This window comes from Podarcis melisellensis (assembly GCF_964234715.1).
Source record: "Podarcis melisellensis genome assembly, chromosome: 15".
NCBI classification, from domain to species: domain Eukaryota; kingdom Metazoa; phylum Chordata; class Lepidosauria; order Squamata; family Lacertidae; genus Podarcis; species Podarcis melisellensis.
Genome location: NC_138532.1, coordinates 40,770,991 through 40,797,402, shown reverse-complemented (window position 1 = coordinate 40,797,402; position 26,412 = coordinate 40,770,991). Strand labels below are relative to the sequence as shown.

The 26,412-nt window shown below is 44.7% G+C and overlaps 2 protein-coding genes across 6 annotated transcripts; one reads left to right on the top strand and one right to left on the bottom strand.

Annotated features, from left to right (window-relative positions):
* Nucleotides 1–1,072: 1,072 nt before the first annotated feature.
* Nucleotides 1,073–12,290, bottom strand: SKA2 (spindle and kinetochore associated complex subunit 2). Of its 3 annotated transcripts, XM_081890758.1 has the most exons (6): nucleotides 12,162–12,221; nucleotides 11,041–11,273; nucleotides 5,275–5,364; nucleotides 4,025–4,201; nucleotides 2,807–2,893; nucleotides 1,073–1,850 (listed from the first exon to the last, which is right to left on the bottom strand). In XM_081890758.1, exons 2-6 carry the CDS (start codon nucleotides 11,056–11,058, stop codon nucleotides 1,821–1,823), a joined length of 402 nt encoding a protein of 133 aa, XP_081746884.1. In that variant the 5' UTR covers nucleotides 11,059–11,273; nucleotides 12,162–12,221; the 3' UTR covers nucleotides 1,073–1,820. The 3 variants fall into 3 exon arrangements, with proteins under 3 accessions (XP_081746884.1, XP_081746882.1, XP_081746883.1); XM_081890756.1 differs by lacking the exon at nucleotides 11,041–11,273 and having other exon boundaries at nucleotides 12,162–12,290; XM_081890757.1 differs by lacking the exons at nucleotides 11,041–11,273; nucleotides 12,162–12,221 and adding an exon at nucleotides 6,098–8,303.
* Nucleotides 11,714–26,250, top strand: PRR11 (proline rich 11). 3 transcript variants are annotated; one of them, XM_081890616.1, is made up of 10 exons: nucleotides 11,714–11,963; nucleotides 14,067–14,262; nucleotides 15,122–15,257; nucleotides 16,558–16,680; nucleotides 18,639–18,872; nucleotides 19,467–19,565; nucleotides 21,506–21,618; nucleotides 21,727–21,786; nucleotides 22,377–22,473; nucleotides 23,798–26,250. In XM_081890616.1, exons 2-10 carry the CDS (start codon nucleotides 14,153–14,155, stop codon nucleotides 23,864–23,866), a joined length of 1,041 nt encoding a protein of 346 aa, XP_081746742.1. In that variant the 5' UTR covers nucleotides 11,714–11,963; nucleotides 14,067–14,152; the 3' UTR covers nucleotides 23,867–26,250. The 3 variants fall into 3 exon arrangements, with proteins under 3 accessions (XP_081746742.1, XP_081746744.1, XP_081746743.1); XM_081890618.1 differs by lacking the exon at nucleotides 11,714–11,963 and adding an exon at nucleotides 12,592–12,818; XM_081890617.1 differs by lacking the exon at nucleotides 11,714–11,963 and adding an exon at nucleotides 12,593–12,867.
* The last annotated feature ends 162 nt before the right edge of the window (nucleotides 26,251–26,412 follow it).

The window sequence follows — 26,412 nt, the reverse complement described above, 5'->3', positions numbered from 1 at the left end:
GGCTCCCAGCAACAAGAGTTTGACCAAGTTCACAGCAAGAAAGTGAGCTGCCTCTTGGCTCTTGTAAGTGAAAGGAACTTGCCAAAGGTCGCTCGCCATTTCTGGCTGAGACACAACTGGTTGATCACTGGGTCCACTTGGGGAAATCTGGTGCCATTTCTTAATGCCAGCCTACTCGCTTGCCCTTCATGCCCCACCTGTGCTGCCACTGCTAGGCTTAACAAATTTTATGAATTGAATTGCTTTGCCATTTGTTGCTCTACAGAGGAAGTCGTTCAAAGGCATATTTAAGACAGACTTTCCCCAAACTGTAGGCCTGACAAATCATTCAAATTTTAAGGATATGGAACAAGCCATTTAATTTTTTTTCTTACATTATAAACATGCCTACAGGTTTACCCTCTAGGGCACAACCATTCAAAGTTAAGCTTATTTCAACAAGCAAGCAAGATTTAAGCTTTTACACTGAAATTGACAGGATTGAAAAGTACTTACTTTGACTGGATAAAGCAGGCATCCCCAACCTTCAGCCCTCCAGATGTTTTGGACTACAATTCCCGTCATCCCTGACACTGGTCCTGTTAGCTAGGGATCATGGGAATTGTAGGCCAAAACATCTGGAGGGCTGCAGGTTGGGGATGTCTGGGCTAGAGTCAATGCCCAGGAGGAAAAAGAGGTAACCTAACTGTGTGTGTGTGTGTGTGTGTGTGTGTGTGTGTGTGTGTGTGTAGTCACATCTGAGACACAAGTATAATATTCTCTGCTCCCACAATAACTGCAGGAAGCTACTCAAGAATTTTACAGACACACACACACACACACACAGAGAGAGAGAGAGAGAGAGAGAGAGAGAGAGAGAGAGAGGTGGGGGGGAGAGAGAGAGAAAAGTTATCTCCCGAGCTGTCACTCCAGGTTTACTAACTGAAGATTCACACAGCCATTAAGATTTGGCTTATTCTAGCCACAAATCAGATTAGCCAAAGGCACAATAGTTCTGGAGTTAACTGAAGGTGAAAGACACACTAGGAAAAAAAGGTGAATAAACCACAAGATTTAAAAAGGAAGCCAACTCTTTGTGTTGTCATACATTTATCTTTATTGTTTCTAAGTTTTTTAAAAAAAAAAAACCAACACAATAAAACTTTAAGCACAATGTATCCATTGGCTACTGTTTCAAAGGTACAGCTATGGCTTTGAATCAGGCTTCCTCAAACTTGGCCCTCCAGATGTTTTTGGCCTACAACTCCCATAATCCCTAGCTAGCAGGACCAGTGGTCAAGGATGATGGGAACTGTAGTCTCAAACAAAACATATGGAGGGCCGCGTTTGAGGAAGCCTGGCTTTGAATATACAGTACAAGTAGATCCACATTAAGGAGAAAGGTACTGTACAATGTATCAAAAACAGCTTCCATTCATTGTATAGTGTAAGCAGCAGACTGAATTAACCCAGAGCAAGACTAGCCAACAGGATGTTTGCCAGATGTTATAGGACTCCAACTCCCGGCAGCCAGCATGGCCAGTGGTGAGGGATGATTGGAGTTAGAGTCCAGTAGCATCCAGAGGACCACAAGCTCTGGTTGAAAGCACCTTTGGAACATTACAATATCAACCCCATCACAACACCAACAACAACAACATCACCACCACAAAATGTTCAAGTCATTGTTCACCTGACAACAATTTAGGAAGTATGTACAGGAAACTTGGGTACCAATATTAAAAAGAAAACACAAGCAATCTAGACATTTAAGGTGTAGCCTCAGTTTTCAACTTCCAACTCTGATGAGTGCAAGCTATTTTTGGAATTTTTGTCTGGGATCAGTGGGTTTCATGCTCTTTGGGACAATTCTGTAGAAAAGAAGAACAGCATTTTTAAAAACACAAATCATATTCTGTCCTCAAAGGGGAAGGGGGGGAAAGGAACTACTTTTCATTTGTAAGACATTGCTCTAAACTACAGAAGTCAAGAATCACAGACTGCCATATTTTGCTGCCATATTTCTTATGAATTGTGTTAACTTTTGCAGCAGTATCACATATCACCGCCTATCTGAATTCACACACCCATGCCCACTAGACAAGAGCAAGATTAAACTGGTGCTCATACACAGGAGACCTGCCACTACAGATAATAAAGATACAGATGGAACTTTCAATGCCTCAGTACTTCAGGAATGATTGTGGAAGTCTTATTCCACCCAAGCAAGAGCCCAAAATATGTTTTGTAGTTAGGTTTCAAAGCATATCTGTGAAAATATTTAAAGGGAGCCGAAAGTGTGAGCCCATTCTTTAGCGCTTCTCAAATTTGAGCAAGTGGTCAAGTAACGATTTCTACAGGCAAAAAGGTGGGAGAGGAGGTATTGCCTTGTTTCTATTATTACTTGTTAAATTGTGGAGTAGGAGAGGAACATAAGACACTTTTCCGCCACCGTGGCGTGTTTTTATTTATTTTTCTGCTGCTGGGTGAATCGGGGTCTCCTGGGCAGCGCAGTAGCAGAAGACGTAGCAGCAGCAAAAAACAAAGACGTGACTTTTGCTGCTGCACTGTTGAATAAATCAGCTGTTTGGCAGGGTAGGGTGATAGCAAAAGACTTGCCTTTTGCTGCCGTGCTACCCTGGAGACCAGACCCCCTGAATCACCCGGCCAGGCAGGTGGAGATGCTGGGCGCCAAAAGTGGCACCTGGACATCGCCATCAAGTCGCAAAAGGCCAGTTGCAAAATGCAACTGGCACCCGTTAATTTCGAACCCTGTCTGGAGCTACTCAGTAAAAACACAGACAAGATCCCCAGGGTTCAGAATTACCTGTTTTTCTGGGGTATCTGATACTTGAAGAGTCTGGTACATTAAGTGCTGCATTGCAAGTTCTTCTTCTTCAGATAGAGGTGAGATCTGGGGACAAGAAAGAGGAACATCTTAAGCAGCGCTGTTTACATTCTGCAATAATTGTCCTCAAGAACCTCATCAAATCTTGTCTCTAACCCAGACCCACTGTAATGTTTTGTAATTTCTTTTGTTAAAGGTCATTTGTTCACATTCCTAGCCATATTTTAGATCATCAAACTAAATTGGCAGAGGGTTCCAACTTCCAATCAAATATGAAGGAAACAAATATATATGTGCCATGGCAGGCCTTATGCTAATAGCTTCTATGTCAACTTCAGATGTTCCTCACTTGTGAAATTCATTGGTTGCCTTTGCCAGGTCTTTGAGAAGTTATGCTGGGTGGTTTTTAAAACCCCCAGTTTGTAGAGATTTAAAATCTGTAGGTTTTAGTAATTTAGTAATATGTAGGATATTCCAAGGCTGGGGCAACCCAGCCAGATGGGCAGGGTATAAATAATAAAACTACTACTACTACTATTATGCAGGGTAAGCCAACCTGTTGCCCTCCAGAAGTCATAGGGACTCCAACTACCATCATCCACAGCACAGCTAAGGGCTAGGGAGAATGGGAGTTGTGGTCCAATGCATCAGCTACCCTTGTCCCAGGATATGTCTCACGAAGAGTGATAGAATATTGGCTCTGCCCCCTAGCCAACACTTTGCAACAGGCTCCACAGCCCCCAACCCTCTGACTCCAGCCAGTGGATCCCAGGAATGTTGCATAATAGATCCTACAACTCTGTAATCTTCCAGATCTTGTTCTAAGATATGCCGTGCGACTGATCCTGGAGCTCACATAGCTTGTGATGGGAAATGCCAAGGCCCAACTGAGTCAAACTGAAACCCAGAATATGCTCTATGAGCCTTGCTGGATCAGGCCAGTGGCCCATTTAGTCCAGGATCCTGTTCTCACAGCGGCCAACCAGATGCCCCAGTGGGAAACTCAAAAGCACGAGCTGAATACCAGCAGGTGTACATTTCAGACCAATTACTCGCAGATGCACACTTCAGGCAACTTGTCTTCTTTCCTGGCGTTCCTATATGCTGATGGAGGAAAGTCCAATACTCTCTGTCTCTCCCTATACCTATACACGTGCACACACACGTCCCTCAAGCCAGGCAACTCAAGAGCGCTACCTCCATTCCAGTGTGGTGCTGTATTTCCTGAACCAGCTTCATTGTTTTGGCCAGAGTAGCACGAATCGACCGCATGGACTCCCGCCGCTCGGTAGAAATCCTTTCTAGCTGCTCACACAACATTTTGTAGCGAGACTTCACCAGTGACAGCTGCTGTATGACAACCAGAGGATTCTCCTGTTGCCAAAGCAAGGAAGATGCACATAGTTGGAGGAGAATCAGAAACGGGGGGGGGGGGGGAGAGAGAGAGAAGGACCCTCATAACACAACACAAATGGGAGGCCTACGCAATCAGATTCAGCTAACTGGAGGGTTAAAAGTCACAGCCACACCATACACTTAAAGAATCATGGGAACCATAGTTTCTACCCACAGAGCTACCATTCACAGAACCCTTAAACTAAAGTATCCATGATTCTTGGGGAAAGCCATGTGCTGGAAGCATATGGTGTGGATGTGACCATAGAACTTGCACAGTGCAGCACGGACATGGTGATGTTTTTCAGGCAATTCTCCTTGGCAAGTATGTGAGTCAGTATACCATGGGTTGCTAAAATTAAATTAATTAGAGCGCCTGATTCAGACATCTGTGATTTCCCCACCACCACCCATAAATTTCAGCAAATTAAAGCATGTACATCCCTATGAGCATCGCTGTGTAATATTTAAGCCATGTTTAATTCCACTGTCCACCACCACAAATTCAAATGTTTGTGGACAAAAATTTAACACGGGATACTTTTTTAAAAAGCTTTGTTTACTGAATACAAATAAAATAAACAAGCTGAATTAGATTACTCTCTGGGGCAGTGGCAACCAAGATGGTGCCCCCAGGGATGTTGTGGGACCGCATCACCCATCATTCCTAGCCATTAGCCATGATGGCTGTGGGTTGATGGGAGTTTCAGTCCAATGACATCTGGAGAGCACCAAGTCAATTAAATGTGCTCTAGGACACCAGAAAATTTTCTGATGCAAATTTCCCTATGTAAATCTGGCTAATTTGCATATAGAAAGTGAATTCCAACATTTTCCAGAAAACTCACACCACTACTTTCAGCACAATCCTAGATAGGGCTACTCAGAAGTAACCCCACGTGGTTCAGTGGAGCTTACTCCCAGGTAAGTGGACAAAGGAATGCAGCCTTAAGCAAAGTTGTTGTTGTTGTTGTTGTTATTCATTTCATTTCTATAGCTTTATAGGGGCTGGGGACTCAGTGGTTTACAACCTACATTAAAAGATTCAGTACCTCTTTAGACAGTCCATCAGCATGCCCTTTCACCATTTCAAACTCCAACATTGCCTGAATGTAATTCAGGTCGGATTCGGCTTTCTGGAACTAAAACACCCAAATGGTCAATCACAATTCTGTTATATAAATTGGAAACCAAACACCCCTACTGTTCCAGTACACACATAAGCGCAGGGGATGTGGAGAGAAAAGGTGCACTAGGGCTGGGCAATGTCAGCTTTTCAACTTCACAATGTATCTGCCGATACATCCCGATGTTGAAACCTGGCCGAGGGATGCCCTTTGCTCCCAGTGCTCAGCAGCAGCAGTATCAGGCAGCCTTGGCACCGCTCACCATTCCACAAGGTGTGGGGTGCAATCCATGCTTTGTGGAGTAGGGCAGTCTGATGTTGTCAAGCACTGGGTCTGGCAGGAGCATCAGGCAGCATCCACAGCCAGGCAAAGCCTCATGCATTTGTCTGTCTTTCCCTTTGCCCCAGCAGGCAGGCGGGCTGCCTCTTCCTCCCGATCCACCAAGGCAGTGATAGATGAAGCAATTGCACACAAAATTTCACCAGTGGAACAAGCACACTGCCAATAGCACTACACTGGATACAACACATAGGCTTCGATAGTTCCTGTTTTGTGTTTTCAAAACTTTGACAGCAGAGGCACATTTCCCCTCACCCTGAATTGAAACTGGAGGTTGAGTCCGCTCTTTTATCTGAAAAAGGTTTAGTTTAATTGTGTTCAAGAACTGGCCTATTGCCCAGGAAAGAGACCTTGCCCTTGGGTTTCTTCACAAGTCACATTCTGGACTTCCTACATTGCAAAGAATCACCTTCAAAGGCAGGTAGTTCTCCTTCATCCAACCATTTCCATCTCTATATCAGAAGGGAACAAATGGCACCTATGGCACCTTCCCCTCGATCCAGCACAGGGCCACCTTCCCTGGCACAAAAATACAAGACTAGGTGCTGTAAGCCAGCTTGAGCTTGGCTTAACTGTGAAACGGCAGCATGCAAATGATGGGATGGAGTAATGGACCGACTCAACGGAAGATAATTTTCAATGTTCTTAGCTGCCCTGAAGGTATACAAAGAGGCAAGTTTTTATTATCACATTTCTACCCCACCTTTCCTCCAAGGAGCTCAAGGTGGCATACATGGTTCTCTTCTTTCCCACTGCCCCCCCACAACAACCCTCTGAGGTAGAGTAGGTTGAGAGACTGTAACTGCCCCAAGGTCACCCAGTGTTTCATGGCTGAGCAGGGATATGAACACTGATGTCCTGGGCCACCACACTGACCCTCTCTTTTTTGAGAAGGAGTTTGAGAGAACGAAGTATGATCATTTCATTCATTGGGCCAAAAGGAGTTCTCATACAAACCACATGCAAGGTATAATATGCAATGGTACCTTGGTTCTCAAATTTAATCCATTTCTGACTCCCAAAACGGTTTGAAAACCAAGGCGCAGCTTCCGATTGACTACAGGAGCTTCCTGAACTCAAGCAGAAGCTGCGTCGGACATTTGGCTTCCGAAAAACGTTCGCAAACTGAAACACTCACTTCCGGGCTTGCGGCGTTTGGGAGTCAATTTGTTTGGAAGCCAAGCTGTTCAACTACCAAGGTACCACTGTACTAGCATGAGCTCTGTACACAAAGGGAGATCTGCTTATGGGCTGCCAAATCTGGGTTATGTAGTCTCTCTCCCACATAATTACCCTACAAAACTCATCCTCTTGATAGCTCCTCTTGCCCGGCATTTGATAAACAAGGCTGATGAAGAGATAATCAAGCTTACAATGTTACCATTCCCCTCTATTCATGACTACTGAGCCGCCAGGGAACTGAGTAAGACAGTGGGATGACAGGGGCATCACTTAATTAACGGTAATCAGTTCCTTAAAGGAGCTATTAAAGACTTATGGGAATCGCAGCTGCACACCCAGTTCAGAGAAACAGCCCAAGGAATGTGTTCAGGGGAAACATCGCTTTGGGAAGGGACTTTATTATTTGCCAGATTTAGCCACCCAGATCTTGGAAATGTTATCTTGCCATACGGATTGGCCTCCATATTAAAAGTTGGGCCTAGCTAGTAATTAAAGGCTTCCTACTTAGAGGCCAACAGGTGCCTACATATTTTAACATGCTAAAAGAAAAAAGATTTAAACCAAAAGAACAAACCCCCCTGCAGGACAGAAGGCTGGAGGAGGGATGTCTAACAGACAAAGATCTGTGTTTCCTGACTTTGGGCACAAGAGGGCAGCACACCATGCATTCACCCTCAAAGGAGACTATGCAGTTATAGGGCATCAGATCCCTTGGCAAAGCCATCTCCACTGGGGTCCCCCTCAACTGCCCTCAGCTGTCACCTGGAAGCAGCCCACTCCAGCAGGCTGCCTTAATGGAGGAGATGGGGAGCAGAAGCCCCATTCCCAGGCAGCTCTGCTGCAAAACTAGCCCCACCAGGCACCTCCTGCCCTTGCTGGCCATTGCGAGAACTACAATTTAACTTGAGGAAATCATGCCCGACTTTGCCTCCCCCACCCCCGTTCCGGAGGGTGTTTTTTTAGCTCATCAAAACCGTTATTGTGATCACAAGAACCCAAAATACAAAGCACATGCAACAGTTTGTAAAAGAATGCAAAAAGAGACAGGCTGTTGGATCAGACCTGTGGCCCATCCAGCATTCTGTTCTCATGGTGGCCAACCAGAGGCCCTAAGTGGGAATCCTGAAAACAGGACCAGAGTGCAAACAGCACTGTCTCTGCTTGTGATTCCCAACAACTGGTACTCAGAGGCATATTGCCACTGGCAGTAAACATAGCCATCCTGGCTAGTAGCCAGTGATAGCTTTATCTTCCATGAACTTGTCTAATCCTCTTTTAAAGCCCTCCAAGTCAGTGGCCATCACAACTTCTTATAGAAGTGAATTCCATGTGTAAAGAAGTACTTGGCTTTCTGTTTTCCTGCCACCTATCCAATTAGGGATTGCAGGCAAGGAACTCACAACATTAAAGCTTGGATATGCCTGATGCCCAAAAGGTTGCATCTGAAAATTATAAGCATGCCCTGCTATGTACCCAGATTTCCAGATTTCAATTCCATTGAAAGGAATTACATGGTCATGCTGGGAGCTGCTCTATCAGAAAACTAGCGGTCCATTCCAAATTTCCAGCAAGCTACACATAATAAGAGAAAAGAAGCCTCTTTCCAGCAGCAAAATAAATAAAACTAGTGTCATTTCTCAGTGATCACAAGCTTGTTGTATCATGCAACAGGCAGGCTGACCTCACAAAGTGATACCTAGTTACCAGGGCTGTCAACAAATTAAAGAGGAAAAATGATAGGTCATTAAAAAAAATAATCTTTAAATAAAATGTGCATCTTGCCAGCAGCTCCAGCTTTGAGATGCTGAAAGACGTGCAAGGAAACTGGCAATTTAACAAGCAAAAGCTGCAGTTTCAACTATCAAAAGGTGCCACTCCTAATTAAAAGGAAATTAAAGGCATCCAATATTCTTCTATATCTTCTATTACGGCAACATGCCAGAATCAATATAGACTTTTTTAAAACTCTCAAAGATAGTTGTATCCTTAACCCACAGCTCCATCAATTAGCCAGAGAGTCAGTTTTAAGGAGGTAATAGGAACACAGGAAGCTTCCTTATACCGTCAGACTGTTGATCCGTGTGGCTCAGTATTGTCTACACTGACTGGCAGCACCTCTCAAGGACTTCGGTCAGGATTCTCTCCCACCCCTACCTAGCAGTGGCAGGGATTGAACCTGGGACCTTTTGCATGCAAAGCAGATGCTCTACTAGTGAACTGTGTCTCCTTCCCTATCGAGTGACTGGCAAAACACACCGGACTAAAACAAATCCCACCAACCCAACCTAACCAAGGTGTGAATAAGCTGAATTTATGGTTACTGGACAACACCCCATTTTGGTGGTGGTTGATCATTCCTCCATTGCCTTCTCAAAGCAGCCCTCCAGCAAATCAACTTGCTAGCCTGAGCCTTTGTTCACTAAATCTCCGGCTAATGTTTGCAGGCCTGCTGTACAGTCATAAAAGCAAACACAAGATCTTCCCAGCCCCCTCTGCACAATTCACTTACACGGGCTTTGAAGAAACAGAGATAAGCCACAAGGCCACTGCTGAGGGTCCTGCCGACAAGTGCTTTGACAATACTATTGCACTGCTCATTGGGAAGTACAGTAGTGCAATGAAGTCAGAGCCCTTGTCAGCAGCAAGGTGCTTTGGAGAGATGTTCTGCACGAGACACATTGCAAGAAGCCTTCAGAACAATGCATAGGCTACTGAACTTTGAATTTATAAATGAACTTCACAATAAGATAAAGGTACACAGCTTCTCCTCCTTTTAAAAAGGGCTGGGGAAGCCTCCAAACTAAATCATAACTCCCGACACACACATAACTCTTTCCAGCAGGCTGTTTGCAACTCATCCACAGTCCATGTTAGTTTGATCTCACCTCATTTTGAGTGGAACAAGGAAGAAAGAATTTGGCTCTCTTCTGACTGGGTGCTGATGCACCATTGAAGAACTGCAGTGGAAAGCTAGTAACTGCATAAGGCTGTTATTTATGCACATGTTATAGCTGGGTGCACATACCAGTACACCAATTTTAAAATTCCAGCTATATAGAGGAGTCCCCCACCCCTGTTTCAGACAGACACACAGACATACAAAAGACTAAATACTTCCCTTCAAGTTGTCACTTTAGCTGACTGAGCATCGCTGGCCAATGCCCTTTTAACATTGCACTGCTTTTTGTGCACGTTCACTAGTAGTACAACATAAAAAGGGCAGTGGACAGACACCTCTCGCCATCCACAAGGAAGCAGAATCGAACAGGCTCAGAAGGGCGTTCTTTGGTTCCAAAAGAAAGAATAGATCCTGAAAATGGAAATGGCTTGCAAGAAAAGAAAAGCTTACAAAACATTTCAGCAACAAGAACTTACTCTTTGAAATGCACCATCACTTTTGGTTTAAATAAAGAAAAAAGCAAGCCAGATCTTTGGGGGTGTCTGTTTCTCCTTGGGAACAAAAGTTACTTTCAGTATTTTCATTTAAATGTGTGTGTGTGTGTATATCCACACAAATCCATCTTTAGAGGAGGATGGTGTTCTTGTCAGCTTCCACCTCCAAGAAATATAAAGGTAAAGGTAAAGGTACCCCTGCCCGTACGGGCCAGTCTTGACAGACTCTGAGGTTGTGCGCCCATCTCACTTAAGAGGCCAGGGGCCAGTGCTGTCCGGAGACACTTCCGGGTCACGTGGCCAGCGTGACATCGCTGCTCTGGCGAGCCAGAGCCGCACACGGAAACGCCGTTTACCTTCCCGCTGGTAAGCGGTCCCTATTTATCTACTTGCACCCGGAGGTGCTTTCAAACTGCTAGGTTGGCAGGCGCTGGGACCGAGCAGCGGGAGCGCACCCCGCCGCAGGGATTCGAACCGCCGACCTTTCGATCGGCAAGTCCTAGGCACTGAGGCTTTAACCCACAGCGCCACCTGCGTCCCAAGAAATATGCCAACTATCAAAGAAAGGAACAAGAAGTGTTCTCATCCAGCCAGCTGACCTCCTTCAACCCTTGACTCAGGATCATGGGTCTGAAGTCTCACTGTCCCCTCTCTCAAATCCACCAGAAATGGAGAGAGGATTCTTTGAACCCCTCTCTCTGGATAGTGATACGGTCTCATACTCCAGATCTGGGAGTGCCCTCTGAGAAATTTTGAAAGATGAGTCTGAATTATGACCATGTATTGCACCTGCATTTCACATGTTGTTTGTTCTCTTTAAGACCCTTCCCTTGGCAGGGAAGACAAGATACACAATTGGAGGCCTTTCTCCCAACAGCGTGCAAGTTAAGCTGGAGTGTGCTACATTTCTTGCAGCTTCTTCCTAAAGGATGGATTTCTGACCACTGTCAGGCCCCTTGCTTGGATTGACACAAAGCAAGCTGTAGAGTCTGTCAGATCAGCTGCAATTCCTGGGACGTAGAAAATTGCAACAGCTACAGGTCAAATGTTACTTGAGCCCAAACATTATATATTAATAATATAAAATAGAAACCAAAGTTCAAGCTCACCTAGATGGTGCTATATCATACAAATTCTGCTTAAATAAATAAATACTGCTTTGCATATGTTTATTAATGGCAACTGCTACACCCTACAGCTGGTGGATCTACGTACATGGGTGGCAGTTTATAAAGAAATCAAGTCATATATTGGTAATATAAAAGCGAAACCCAGGTTCAAGTGGACATAGATAATATGTGAATTATTGGTTCAAATGGGCATAAAAATTATTTTGGTAATTAGAGTTGTTGCTTAGTAGTGGCACCAGCCTGAACTCTATTTTCCCTCCCATGGAACCCTTCTACACAGCCTTATCTTGTTCCACCTTCTCTCAAAGAAAAAGGACCTTTGATGAATGATGGGTGGGGAAATGGACCAATCCGACGGGCCACGCCCCCTCGAAGCTCTGGCCACGCCCCGTAAATAGCAGGCTTTTCAGAGAATGGGTTAGGCCGGAGGGCCACGCCCACACAGACGAGCCACGCCCCCAACAGCGAGCCTCCAAAGAGAAATGGACCAAAACCAGCACGCCCCTTTTTGTCCTCCCCTCAGAAGATAGTGGATTCGCCTAACGGAATCTTCTCCGAAGCCTCTCCGCGGTGTGTGGTTGGGTCCAAAACGGCGGGGGGGGGATGGGACTATCCCCTCACATTTCCCCCTTCCTCAAGTGTTCCTTCCCCCTCCCGGTTTTTTTTTCTTTCTTTCTCCCATTCGTTGGTCCCGCATTTTCAACGGTCGGCCCCTACCCTCAAGAAAACCGCGGCCACATTCGTCGCGACGGCAGCCCCGGGACTCACCATGGTCTCGAGCGTAGTAACCGCCGTCTCCATGTTGAATAGTTGACATTCCTCAGGCGGTGGCATTCCACCCCTCTCCCCTCCCTTTCGTTATAAGAGGAAGGGACGGCGCCTCTGATTGGGCAGCTGTCACCACGTCCTCTGTTTCAATGGCTCCTCTCAAATACAACCCCGCACCTATTGGAGAACAAAGCGTACAGCCCCGCGGCATGAGACAGCGACTCCTATTGGATAGGCTCGAGACTGTGGCGGCTCTGATTGGTTTGTTAAGAGAAAACTGTAGGGGGCGATAACTGGGCTGGACCGAGAGACTCCATTGGTCAAAAGGCTCAACACCCGGTGCTTCATTGGTCCCATTTTTTTCTAAGGCGGGTTGACATTTTGGCCACCCTTTTATCGTCCCTCCCCTCTCCCTTTCTCTTATTGGCCCCTTTTTTCCAGACCTTTAATCTGGTTGGCTATTGTTTCCTGATTGGCTGGATTCGCAACCAATCGTGGGATGCAGGATGCCAATAGGGTTTTTGTCTCAATAGAACACTGGCTGCAGCACGGGGAACTGTGATTGGCTGTGGCGCAGGCTGCTATCAGTTTGAAATGTTGGGCGTGGCAGGGAAATGTTGGCATGTGTCAAGAAGGGCGGAGTTTGGGTTTTTTAAGGTAGGGATTTTGTTTAAGATATGAATTGGAGGATGGAATGAGAGCGCTCGTAAGTATTCTGCTTTGCGGAAACCACCTGCTTCTTTCTGGCTTTATTGGGTGGGGAGTCAGGTGTGTTTCCCGTCTGGTGATGAACATTGCCATTTTTTCTTCTGTGAAATGGGTACTTCTGTGCCCCCTATGACAGTTTCGTAGATTTCCATATGCGCCCGCAGCCTCAGCAAGAGTGGGGAGGACCCCATATTTCAGCTGAGCTTCTGCTTGTTTTTTTGTTGTTGTTTAGTCGTTTAATCGTGTCTGACTCTTCGTGACCCCATGGATCAGAGCACGCCAGGCACTTCTGTCTTCCACTGCCTCCCGCAGTTTGGTCAGACTCATGTTGGTAGCTTTGAGAACACTGTCCAACCATCTCGTCCTCTGTCGTCCCCTTCTCCTTGTGCCCTCCATCTTTCCCAACATCAGGGTCTTTTCCAGGGAGTCTTCTCTTCTCATGAGGTGGCCAAAGTATTGGAGCCTCAGCTTCACGATCTGGCCTTCCAGTGAGCACTCAGGGCTGATTTCCTTCAGAATGGATCGGTTTGCTCTTCTTGCAGTCCATGGGACTCTCAATAGTCTCCTCCAGCACCATAATTCAAAAACATCCATTCTTTGCCGATCAGCCTTCTTGATGGTTCAGCTCTCACTTCCATACATCACTATTGGGAAAACAATAGCTTTAAGTATCCGGGCCTTTGTTGGCAAGGTGATGTCTCTGCTTTTTAAGATGCTGTCTATGTTTCTCATCACTTTTCTTTCTTTCTGCTTGTTTACTGTGCTTAATTTATATGTTGCCTTTCTGCAATATGCCCAAGACAGTTTACAGTTTTAAGATGCTCAGTCAGATGAAATACAACGTAAAGTTGGCCCTGTGGGTGTGGAGAGGATAGATCAACTGGAGCAGGATGTGATTTTGGCCGCCTTGCCTGCTTGGCTTGCTTCATCTTTTCCACAGGGTGTGTAAAATGAATGCAGATATTACAAGAGGTCAGTACGCCTCCAGTGACCATATTCCAAAGGAAATCAAAATCTGTTTCAGCGTGCTGAATCCCTGAAAACTCAACACTTGGACAATGGCAATATTTACATCTGTGGTGGGTGGGTGTTTGTTTGTATGGGTGCTTCTTGGGCATGATGTTCCAGCTGGCAACACCTACATTTTTAAAATCTACACTTGGTCTTTTTTAAAAAGCTGTCTTTTTTTTTTTAAAGGGTATGGCAGGATTCCTGTTATTTATTTGTCCCCTTCAAACAAAGCTTCAGGGATATGATTTAGCCTGAAGTTTAAGTTAGAGAAAATGGGCAAGGACAGTCAACGGCGTCGAAAACTGAGAGCCAGAGCAAAACGTTTGGCAAACAGGAAGGAAGTTATCGTTCAGCCTCCGTGTTCAAGTTCTCTCCCTCCAAAGTAAGCACCTCTGATCTTTTCATTTTTCTGTTCAGTGTTCTTTCTATGACTAGTCATCACAGTTGCCTTGTTTTCAAAGCATTGAAAGTGACCGAGACCATTTATGTAGCAAGAAAGTAATAAACTGCATATAAAATTGTTGTGAAAGTTGGGTGCTTTCCCTCTCTCTGCCAAGTGGTGGCAAGAGCCCATGGGGTTGCAGGAACTCACCCAGGGTATGTGGAGACTGTGGTAGCTTTAAGAAATATGGTTTATTCACCTATTTACACCTTCAGTCTGCATGGAGGGAGTCCAGATCTTACAGCATAGCCATTTCAAGAGGGGCTTGTACCCCACAGCAGTGCAGCCCTGGAGTCAAAGGCATCTCTCCCAGTCAACCCTGCAGCCTGCCTGCCCAAGATGGATCCCAGTCCGTCTTCCATCATCTTCTTTTCCTCAGCAACCCTTGCTCAAGACTTTTTTTCCCCTGTCACCTCACACCCTGTTACCCTGGCAACCTACCAAACCCCCATCTCTGTTCACACCTCAGGGCAAGGGGGGAGGACAGTTATCTTGCATGGCCAATGGCCCTATATTGTTTCTCGGCCAGGTCATTTTGCATAGGCTTGCACAGGCATTCATCTGCAGCTTGTATTTCTCCCTTCATAGCCCAAATAATGAAAATCCTACCATTTATTAATTTCTAGGGTTTGGGGGGCCCCCCTCCCAAATCTATAACAATATCATTGTAATGCTCATGCACTGCTTGTTCTACTATGGAAGCCTATGGGAATGAGGAGGTTTGCTGTGCCAAAGACAACAGGAACCATCCATGAAGGTCACCTTTTAAAGATTTTGATTTGGTGTTTGTCTTTGGTAGGCTTCCGGTTTCACCCTGCAGCTGGAGCAAACCTCTTTACTCATGGCCCTTGACATTTCTGAGCATTGCAGTAGTGAAGGCTTTACAGACCGCAGGGTTGTGTCTGTACAGGTGGTGCCATAAAAGTGTTGGACGGGTAAGTTTTTGTTCATGTAACCTTTTTATTTAGGATACTGAAAACTGCAGCGGCACCAACTTTGTCTGTTTGAGCTGGTGGGCACACGTGGAATTAGGAGAGTGTATGATGAGTGACCGTAACGAAATGGAGGTGTAGCATGAGATAGAATGGCTGCCACATCTAAAAGAACAGAAAAAGTGACAAAGGCAAGAATTGTGCAAGGATGCCCCACCTATCAATGTGGGGGACTTTACCTCCATCAGCCCCCATTGCACTGGCTCGCAAAGAGACATTCTTTGAACCCCTACTCAGTGCAGAATGGAAGAGAGCGAGAGTGTCTAATCTTGGCACCCAGTTTAATGTGGATGTTTTGGGAGGAGGGTGTTCAGCCTAGGAGGGGCTGAGCCACCCCATGCTCGCTGGTGGATCCCAGGCTTCACATGAGTAAAAGTACTGGGTTCAATCTCTGACGCCACCAGCTCAAGGGATCCTGAATAGCAGCGCTAGTAAGGATGACTCCTCATTGCTATTCAGAATCTACAGTAACAAACTTAGACACAGGGACTGCAGCTTAGTGGGAGAGCATCGGTTTGCAAACGACTCCCACTTTTGATCCTCAACACATCCAGGAAGGACTGGGGTAAGACTCCTGTTGGCAGGACTTCAGGTGTGGGGCTGTTGGACCAGACAAAGATCTTGATCGATCAAGGAGGTGTCTTCTTAAGGTGTCTGGGCGGGCTCTGGGGTTCACTTCACCTGTCACCCTTTCTTTCCTGGGATCCTGGTCACAGGTTTTAAAATCCAGCGTGATGATTGATTGTAGCAAGAATTTTAGGCTCCCTTTTTCTCTTTGGAAATGGCTTTTCATTTCAAGCAACCGCTAGGATGTTGGCAGTCAAAGGCCCATTTCCTGCTTTTGAGGCCCAACCGCAGCCAAAATGAAAAAATAACGACCCACCATTGGAACGGATATATTTTTATTTATGTTAATGAACATTTTAAACTCTGTATAGCTTAAGAAAAATGATGTCTCATCAAATCATGTCTCTTACCTGCTCAAATCTGCAGCACTAAGCTGAGAGTCGCATTTGAGTTGGGTGCACATCGAAACAAATTGCCCCCAAAAGTTAAATGTGAAAAAACTAAATCTGAGCCCCCTTTTGAACGTAGGACCCAAGGAAAGTGGCCCTCTTGTGTCCTCTCCCCCCACTGCATTGGTCCGGAGTATGAGCTGTTTTTCTGCTGCCAAGTGTGCATATACATCGGGCTTATGCCTAGCTCTGTAGAAAATCAGTTTCTCTTGCTTCTTTTCTCCCAGTTCTTTCAAGCCGTCAAAAAAATTGTATCTCCATCAAACACGCGTCTGCAGGAGTTGGCTGCACTCGGGGAACGGTTAGAAAAGCTGGAAACTGAATTTGCCAGCCTACAGTTGCTGGTCAAGGTAAGTCGTACTTTTTACAAAGTTTGTAGCAATCCAATCTGCCACCTCCGGGCAGCTTCTGTTATTATTGTAATGAATTGATTTGCTTCCTGACATTCCTACTTTGGAAACAGGATCCTGGAAGCCCAAACCATTGGCAAGACTTTTACCTGTGTGGAGGGGTAGGAACTTCGTCTTAAATGTTATTTCTTTGCCGCAGGCAAATACAGTGGTACCTCGGGTTAAGTACTTAATTTGTTCCGGAGGTCCGTTATTAACCTGAAACTGTTCTTAACCTGAAGCACCACTTTAGCTAATGGGGCCTCCTGCTGCCGCTGCGCCGCCGCTGCACGATTTCTGTTCTCATCCTGAAGCATAGTTCTTAACCCGAGGTACTATTTCTGGGTTAGCGGAGTCTGTAACCTGAAGCGTATGTAACCCGAGTTACCACTGTAGCTGTGGACGAGTCCAATTTGTTGTGGTTTGTAGAATGTAGATAATAATTACTTTAAGATTAATCTATGTACTGCTTAATTCCATAATAGGCTTCCAGGTAGCTTGCGGGTATAAAACCCAGCTATTTCAGTTATTTATATATACCGCTTAATATTCAGACGTGTTATACAAGCATTAAAATATAAGTATCCAAAATTCTATTGTGTAATAGAAACTGCTTTAATGTTATTTTTGTTGTTGTTTTTTCACAATCATGCGGCATAGACATTTTATGAAATAAATAAGAGGAAACATATGTTGTAACTGGGAGTTTGGGGGGGTGTTGGGGGTGTGCATGCTAATGTGGTTTAGTAAACTTTCAAAATGAAAAGTTGATGCATAAGAGCTTGCATCCCATAATTGAGTTGACAACCTGGCCGCTCTGGTGCCTTACTGCCAGATTAACACTTCCTGCTAGAAAAATGCAACCTGTGTAGTACGACTCATGCAACACATTGGTGACTAATATAGAAACAATAATTGCCAAAATAATTATACATTCTTTATCAATCTTCTGAGCAAAATACAAAACCTTGTGTAAAGCCACAGAGACTTATGAACTACCCCACCTAAGATGAACTTATTGTTAAGTTGTGGGTGAACATATCAGACGACACAGCGATTCTTCAGACAGCTCTTGTTTATTCACAGGCCTGAACTGAACTGAACTGAAGGGTTCAGCCAGCCTGCTTATATAGAGCTCCACTACAATGTAACAGTAACAACTTTCTGTAACTATCCAATCACTGAATGTCACTTTCAATTCCTTATTTGCATATGTGGACCTGAGTGAAAACTATCTACAGTATCCCCCTGCTGGCCCAGGGTGAGAACTTCAGTACATAACACTTATAATGTCTGGTTTCAATGCTAGGGCGAAACATGTGCAAAACACCGGCACGTTGTCTACAACTTCATTAACATCCATCTGCAACTTCACTAGCATCTCTCAGTATTGTGAACAACACCGAACTTACCCTTTGCTGGTATCTTCACGAACTCACCTAAAAGTTAAAGAAAACAAAAGAGTTAAGCATTTGAAAAATCCATTGAAATCAGACATTATACCGTATTTTTTGCTCTATAAGACGCACCAGACCACAAGATGCACCTAGTTTTGGGAGGAGGAAAACAAGGAAAAAATATTCTGAATCTCAGAAGCCAGAACAACAAGAGGGATCGCTGCGCAGCGAAAGCAGCAATCCCTCTTGCTGTTCTGGCTTCTGGGATAGCTGCGCAGCCTGCATTCGCTCCATAAGACGCACACACATTTCCCCTTACTTTTTAGGAGGGAAAAAGTTAGTCTTATAGAGCAAAAAATACAGTAAGTTCATCTTAAGTTGGGTAGTTCATAAGTCTCTGTGGCTTTACACAAGGTTTTGGATTACACAAGGTTTTGGATTAACATTTCCAGCTGATGAGACTTCAGATTTCTCTATGTGCTGAATTGAATCCCCCTCGCTGATTTCTCCCTCTTTCAACAGAATGGAACTGTTGTGCCTTTCTCGGAAAAGCCGCCGTGCCAGATGCAGTTGGAGAATCCGGAGCCAACTTTTCCCGTGCATGCGCAGCTGGGCCTTCCAGCATCTTTGCCTCCACAGCCCTTGGTTCCCCCACCTCCACCCCCACCCCCTCCTCCACCTCCACCCCCACCCCCTCCGCCCCAGCCTCTACCTGCACCTCTCCGTCTCAGAAGAGCTGGTGGCAGTAAGACGCCGGTAATGTGTATGGCAGTGAGAGTTCCTCTTAACTCCTCTAATTGGGGTCAGGTTTTTCCTCTTGTCCGTTTCAGTTTCTAGCCTGCTAGAAGCATATGGGTTGGTGGGAGCAATCCAGGGATGGGAAACCCATTTTCAGCCTGGGGGCCGCATTCCTGCCTGGGCAGCCTCCCAGGGGCCACTTGCCAATGGTAGGCGGAGCTAGAGGTGAGCAAAGGTAAATGATTCCAAGCTTATGCAGACAATTAAGAACCTATGTTCATCATAATACAGTAGTTAGCTGATCTCTGATTCTCAGTTTTTACATCTTTTTTTTATTGTACGTACAATTGCTGTAGATAGCTTGGTTTATTTTTTTAATGAATATTACAGTACAGAAATCTAACTATGTAAGTATTTTATTTTATTTTTATGTAGCATTTCACTGCTCCCCACCTTGAGCCCCTTTAGACAGAAGAGTGGGGTAGAAATTTAATTCCTGTAGGATTTCAGAAGGAGCTGAAGGATGTTGTGTCGGAGACTTTGTTGGTCAGTGTCGTTGAAAGAGCTGTGGATTCTGAACCTCTTTTCTGTCCATTTCCTTCTTTGATCCAGGCAGCCGCCTTAAAAAAAGATGTACCCATGCAGATAACACTCCAGGACCTCCTAAATGTGAAACTAAAGAAGGCCCAAAGCGGCATGGGGATAGACAAGGTAAATTCAGAAAGGCGTATTAAATGTGCTTCACATTTTGTGTTAAATGCTCTGAGCTGAGCTGTTTGGGACCTGCTGTCTGATGATCGGCCTCTGTATCAGAATGGTATTGTGAAGGACTCCTAGGCTAGGGTAACCTGGACAGGTGTGGTGTTGTGATGGTGTCAGTAACAAACAAGCAAAAATATCTGCAGAAAACGGTCCACTTTCAAACACTGATTAATAGCATAATGAATGGGACCCGGGTGAAATTGGGCCAAGCGGAAGGGAATACAATATTGGCCAAAACTACTGTATTTTTCGCTCTATAAGATGCACCAGACCATAAGACGCACCTAGTTTTTGGAGGAGGAAAACAAAAACAAAAAAATTCTGAATCTCAGAAGCCAGAACAACAAGAGAGATCGCTGTGCAGCGAAAGCAGCGATCCCTCTTGCTGTTCTGGCTTCTGGGATAGCTCCGCAGCCTGCATTCGCTCCATAAGACGCACACACATTTCCCCTTACTTTTTAGGAGGGAAAAAGTGAGTCTTATACTGTAGAACAAAAAATACGGTAAATAAATCAGTGTCCAGGTTGATTCATACGGAGAAAAGTGGCCCTTGGTGTATTGGGGAACTGAGCTACATAAGGCTTTATAGGTCAAAACCAGCCATTTGATTAGTAACAAAGGGAATTCTTTGAGCTCAAAATGAAGGTTTATTGTACAGTTGTTTGTTGTTTTATAAATCTGAGAGTTTGAATCAGGTTTCTGTAGTTAGCTATGCATTTGTGTAGTTACTTTTTCCAAATTCAATTTTTATTGATTTTCATTGATTTTCTATTACAAAATAAGTTTCAAAAGCATTGGCTAACATCTTTAAACAAAATTTTAAAAATTCAAAGATCCAGTTTATCTTGGGAGAGTGTAATAAAAACAATATGATAGTGGGTTAGACCAGACAAATAGATTTTAGATTGTCAGCAATAACTTAATTATGTTTGTGCACTTTTGAGTCATTTCTATGAGTTACAAAAGCTATCTTTGTAGTCACATAAAACCATTTTGATTATTTATATGATTTGTAAAAAGACATACATCTTTAACATCATTTGCTCTTCGGCTGTAACCAAAAATGCAGCAGCTTGTATGATTCTTTACTATACTTAGGTTAAAATAAAAATAAAGCTTTGAAAATACCAAAACACATAAAGCACCACTTTCAATTGAGCCCGAAAACTAATTGGTAGCTGATGCAATTGGGCCAGGGCTGGCGTTTCAGCCTCAGACTGCCTTGCCCTGGTCAACGGTCAGGACCCTGAATTTGGCCTCACTGCAGTTTCTGGACAGTCTTCAAAGGCAGTAATCTAACCTAGAGGTTACCATGGCATGAAGAACAGAGGTTTGGCTATCCCTGTCCAGGTAGGGGAATAAATTCTTTTGAATGGCAAGTAAGAAATAAAATAAAAACCTGAAGCATGGGAAGTCCCAATAAAAAATTTATAATTTAGGCCGAATATTTGGACTATTTGATATGTATTTGTATAATTTGGAACATTCAATGTGATTTGATTGGATTGTTAAAATGGGAAACTTAATAAAAATGATTTTTTAAAAAAGAAATAAAATAACATCCCCAGACTTCAACAAGCAGTTAATTTCATACTGTCCTGAAGTCACCAGAAGTTTAAGGTGTTTAATGTTATGTCCGAACTTCAAGGGAATGGGGGTTGGGGGGAGTTATTGGTTGGGTTTATTTAGAGCAGAGGGATCTCCGCAGGACCGATCCGGCCCAGGCAAGATAAACCTTGCCGACCCCGATTTAGAGGATAAAAACAAGAATAATGGAGAAGGGAAAGGGCCAAGAAAAACTTTCCCCCTGATAAAATTCCTCTCAAAGGCCCTGTGTTGAAGCTTCTTTCAAAAGGTATGGTGCAGTAACAAGTCTTTCTTTTCTTCAGAGGAGATCGCCGTTTGAGAGGCGCAAGGCATTAATTACCCTCTCTGACTTGCAAAGCATCAATCTGAAATCCAAAGCCCCAGGGCCACAAGCTCGGGTTACCAGTCACCTGATGTAAGGCACCTCTGACCTTTCTACAGATTTTATGCGCAGCGTTAACGTTGGTCCACTTAGGAAATCTGTATTTTAATTTTCCTGTTTGCTCTTCTTTTCCCCCTCCAGCACTCCTAGCAGAAGCAGCTTAGATTTCCGGAAACACTTGAGAAAAGTCGCTATTGAGAGGTAACCGTCCATATAGGGAAGTGGGGGTCATTCTCCCCCTTTTTGCTTTCTTTTAGCTCACCGTATGATGCTGCCCAGACCCCAAGGTCATCATTTGAGGGAGTTCCGGGGTGAGGACAATGAGAGAACAGGGCCTTCTCTGTGGTAGCCCCCATTTTGTAGCATGGTCTCCCCAGGGAGACCCACCTGTTGCCAACCTTGTCATCACATCAGCACCAGGCAAAGGCATTATTTCTTTCCTCAGGCATTTGGGCAGAACCGATAATTTTAATCTTGTTTTTAAGTTGTATTTATTCAACTTGGTTTTTTTTATTGTTTGTTAGCCGCCCTGAGCCCAGCCTTGCCTGGGGAGGGCGGGGTATAAAAATAAATAAGTAAATAAATAAATAAATGGAGGCTTTCCCTCTGTGTCTTGAATGCATTGGCATATTTTTATGAAAGCGTTTTAGTATTCATGTAAGTTGCTTTGGGATATGTTGCTCTGAGAAGCGAAACATAAATCCAGTTAACCAAACCTACTAGGGAAAAAACACAAGTTTATGACTCCCAGCATAGACTGTGTACCCTTTTTTCCCCTTCCCCCGCCCCAGGAGCCCAGGTGGAACCCCGTTAAGCAACAAAGAGAACATGGAGACTGGCACAGGACTGACACCCATCATGACCCAGGCTCTACGGCGCAAGTTTCAGGCAAGGCTCTCTAGGGATCTCTGTTGGCTTGGCAAAGCAAGTGTTGAAAGGGGGCTTCGAACGCACAGTCCCATCTTCCCAAGTCAGAGGTGGGGAACCTCGTCCCCACAAGGGCCACATTGCTCTTGCAGGGGAAACCTACCGCAGGCCATGTGCTGGGATGGGTGGGGCTAGGGGCAAAATTGGGAGGAGCAATGGAGGTGTGACTTGTACTTTCGTACACTAGTCTACATTCCAACTGCAGAAGACAGAGGCTTTTTGCACATCTGTATGTGTTTGTTTGTTTGTTTGTGTGTGTGTGTGTGTCTGTATGCTTGTGTGTATGCACACACACACACACACACACACACACACAGGCAACCCCCATTTGCGCAGGGGTTATGTGCCGAGGCACCCCATGTTTAAGTGAATACCGTATTTTTCTTTCCATAAGATGCACTTTTTTTTCCTCCTAAAAAGTAATGGGAAATGTGTGTGCGTCTTATGGAGTGAAAGCAGGCTGCGCAGCTACCGCAGAATCCAGCAGAGCTTTGCTGGGAAGCCAGCAGACCAAGAGGCGCTGCACAGCTCTCCCTCTTGCTCTGCTGGGTTCAGTGGAGCAGCACAGCACCTCTTCAGCAAAGCGGGAGGAGGAAAGGAAGGGGCTCCGTAAGGGCTCCCTTCCGTTCCTCATCCCACTTCGCTGGGAAACCAGCAGAATAAGAGCCGCTGTGCAGCTATCGCTCTTGCTCTGCTGGCTTCAGCGATAGCTGCGCAGCTTGCTCTGGCTTTTCAGGGGGATGGGAGAAGGGACGGAGGGCAGCCCATCTGTCCCTTCTCCCACCTCCCAGAAAAGCCAGCAAGAGCCGCTCTATCTTTAAAGAGCCGCGCCGAGCGAGCGTGTCTGCTGGCTTTTCTTGTTTTCCTCCTCTAAAAACTAGGTGCGTCTTATGGTCGGGTGCATCTTATAGAGCGGAAAATACGATATTTGAAACGGCATTGAAAAAGCCTGCAAGTAGCGCTTCCCCCCACCCCACCCCTTCCCGTTCCACTCCTTTTTGTGACGTTTTCAGGTCACTTCTGGGTTCGGCATAATGCACGCTCAAATATTGAATGCGTGTAAATGCGGGGTTGCCTGTGCACACTCACACCCCTCTCCATCCTCCCCTAGCCCAAGCAAGAGGTGTTGCTACCATTAACATGCATTCTGCATCTGTACAAAAGAACTTGAGGGAGGGGGTGAGGTGAGGAAGTGGCTTTAGGAAGCATGGGCAGAACGGCGCAAAAACTGAAGTTGCAGCCAGAAGGAAAAGTTGAAACCTCTCTCTCTCTCTTTTCTTGACAGTTGGCTCACCCAAAGAGTCCTTCTCCATCCCTGTTGCCTAAAGGAAGCAGCTTTGAGGAGCAAAGTTAGCATCTCCTGCCTACCTGCAGTTCCCCGTGCTGGTTTTCTGGCCTCTGCTGATGGGCACTACCAATGTGGAAGGAATTTATTTTTCAATAAAATACACTGAGAGCAGGGAGGGGAGAAGAAAGGATGATCTTCATCGTCCTTTAGAGCAGAGTTCACTATCCCCAGGTAAAACGCACAAAGGAGAGACAATACAATTATTTTTTTCCCCCAGCCTACAAGCTGATTTTTATTCCTTTATGGCAGAGATAGAGAAGTTGTGGCCCTCTGGATTTGTTGAACTACAATTCCCAGCAGCATCCAGAGAGCATCCCTCCTTGCTTAACACCATACTGGCAAATATGAGGTTATCACTATAAAGCACCTTTAGGATATAAAATACCTGCATGGGGAAGTGGGCATTCCTAACCTTGTTTTATTTGTAACTTACCTGAAACGTTTGTATATATATTTTAAAGTATTTACTATTTTAAAAAAGATTTGGGGAGAGAAACATTTTAAAAAACTCCCAAGTTCTTAAAACTCAGAAGGGTGGCAGTCAATCTTGGAAATTTCATCTAAAGTGTATGTGTACACATGAATTTGTGTATGTTTTCTCCATAATGAATATCTTTTTACCTTCTCTTAGAGGGGTAAGAATATGTTTTTCTCAATAAGGGAAAATGCCCCTTTCTCTGAGGGGGAAAAGTGAATTGCAGAGGAAGTCTAACATGCCTTTGTACCGGAAGAGGCTGTATGTTCAGCAAACCTCAAATGAGGTTTTTGCTTCTGCTTTGAGATCCTGATGCATGTTGAGTCGTTCCTGAGAGGCAATGGGGTTCTGCCATGATGGAAGAGGTTGGAATCATTGGCTGGTCATTCAAACACTCCTTAAACAATGTGAGTAGCACCTAAAGCTATTTACAGAGTGTGCCATTATGTACAGATTGTATCTGTAAGATGGAGACTAGGTTCTGGTTGAAGATGACAGCTATTGTTTTCAAAGTGCTGATGATGCTGTGAAAGCTGCTTGTCTGCGGGGGTACAGGCTTCTCATTGGTCCTGCTCTCTTCAGTCAGACTGGGTTTTAAAGAACCCCAGAAACTTGTTTAACTGGAGATTCATCAAACAGAGGAAAGCTGGTGAAAAAGCCACAGCAGCTCACCTAAAAAGCTGTATCGGCAATCTGAAGAATTTAGTCTTTGCCTCGAGTCTGCTTGCAAGTGCATTAAAAGGCAAAGTAAATTTGCAGGACCCGGAAAAGAAGCTTCAGCTCATTAGTTTCCCAGGGCTGTTGAGATGCTGCTTTTGCATCAAGCCTATGAGCAGCTCAAAAGGGCACCAGCATCAAATTGCCTTGGCGGTGCAATGGAAGGAAATGCCTTCAGTTAGATAGCAATCCTTTCAATTCAGACACTGTGGTAACCAACTCTTGGGCACATAACTCTTGTTAACGTTTATTTCTCCTTTAGATGCAGTTGGGTTAGATCTACACTATACATGTAAAGCACAGTTTTCCCCCACCCGAAAAACACAAAGAATTCTGGGAATTGTAGTTTACCCCCACAGAGCTATTGTTACCAGTAGTACACTTCCCAAGATTATTTGTGAGAAGCAATGTGTTTTAAATGTATGGTGTAGAATGTGGCCTTAGCATTTTGAAGGGATATTGTGAGCATATGCGCACAAGTGGCGCCAGTTTTCTCCTGATATGCCTATGACACATTCTTGTGTAGCTTGGAATATTGGAGATTGTTCATCTGTGCAAGGACAGGGGCCTCTTAAGAGCATCCTCACAAAAGTTCCCAGGGAGAAGCTTTAAAATAAATTGGGGTGTATGTGTGTGAAGCTTTGTAGAACAAGGATCTGGACCCTGTGGTCCTGCCAGACAGTGTTGGACTACAACACCCATCATTCCAGACCATTGGTTAAGCTGCCTGTGGATGAAGGGATTTTGAGTCTAGTGATACCTGGAGGACCATAGGCTCCCCAGCTTTGCTGCAGAGTAAACAGACACCCTTCAGTCTGTCCATCTGAAACATGGAGCATTCCAGAAAAAAAAGATTGAACCTTTAATGCTAAGGTAGAGATGGCCAGTAGGCTAAAGTTTTCCTAAATGTACACGTCTACATATGCATGCTGCATTATACAGCTGTAACCCAGCTCACCTAGTTACAGTACAATTATTTACAAGTTTACACTGTGTTTCTGCATCCGTTTCTTACCCATTACTCATTTTATTGCTGTTTGTTGCGCGTGTCAATTCAGTCGCTTTGCTGCCTACCTCCTGCACATTTCAAAGACAAATAGCTTCTGTAGCTACCTGTGGCACAATTTGGAGCAACTTGAAACTAAATATTGTAAAGCAGTGTGGACTGAAATCAGTTCAATAAAAAAAGAATATGGCACTCTGCTGGCTTTCTTGTTCTGCTCCTCATTCATGTTCTCCTTGGAAAATAGTGTTTTATTATTGTTCAAGATGATGGGTCTCATCAGAAATGTATTAAGTGGTAGCCAACGACACTTGGTAGTCCATTTACATGGTTGATGTATGCTTCAAGAAATGGCTG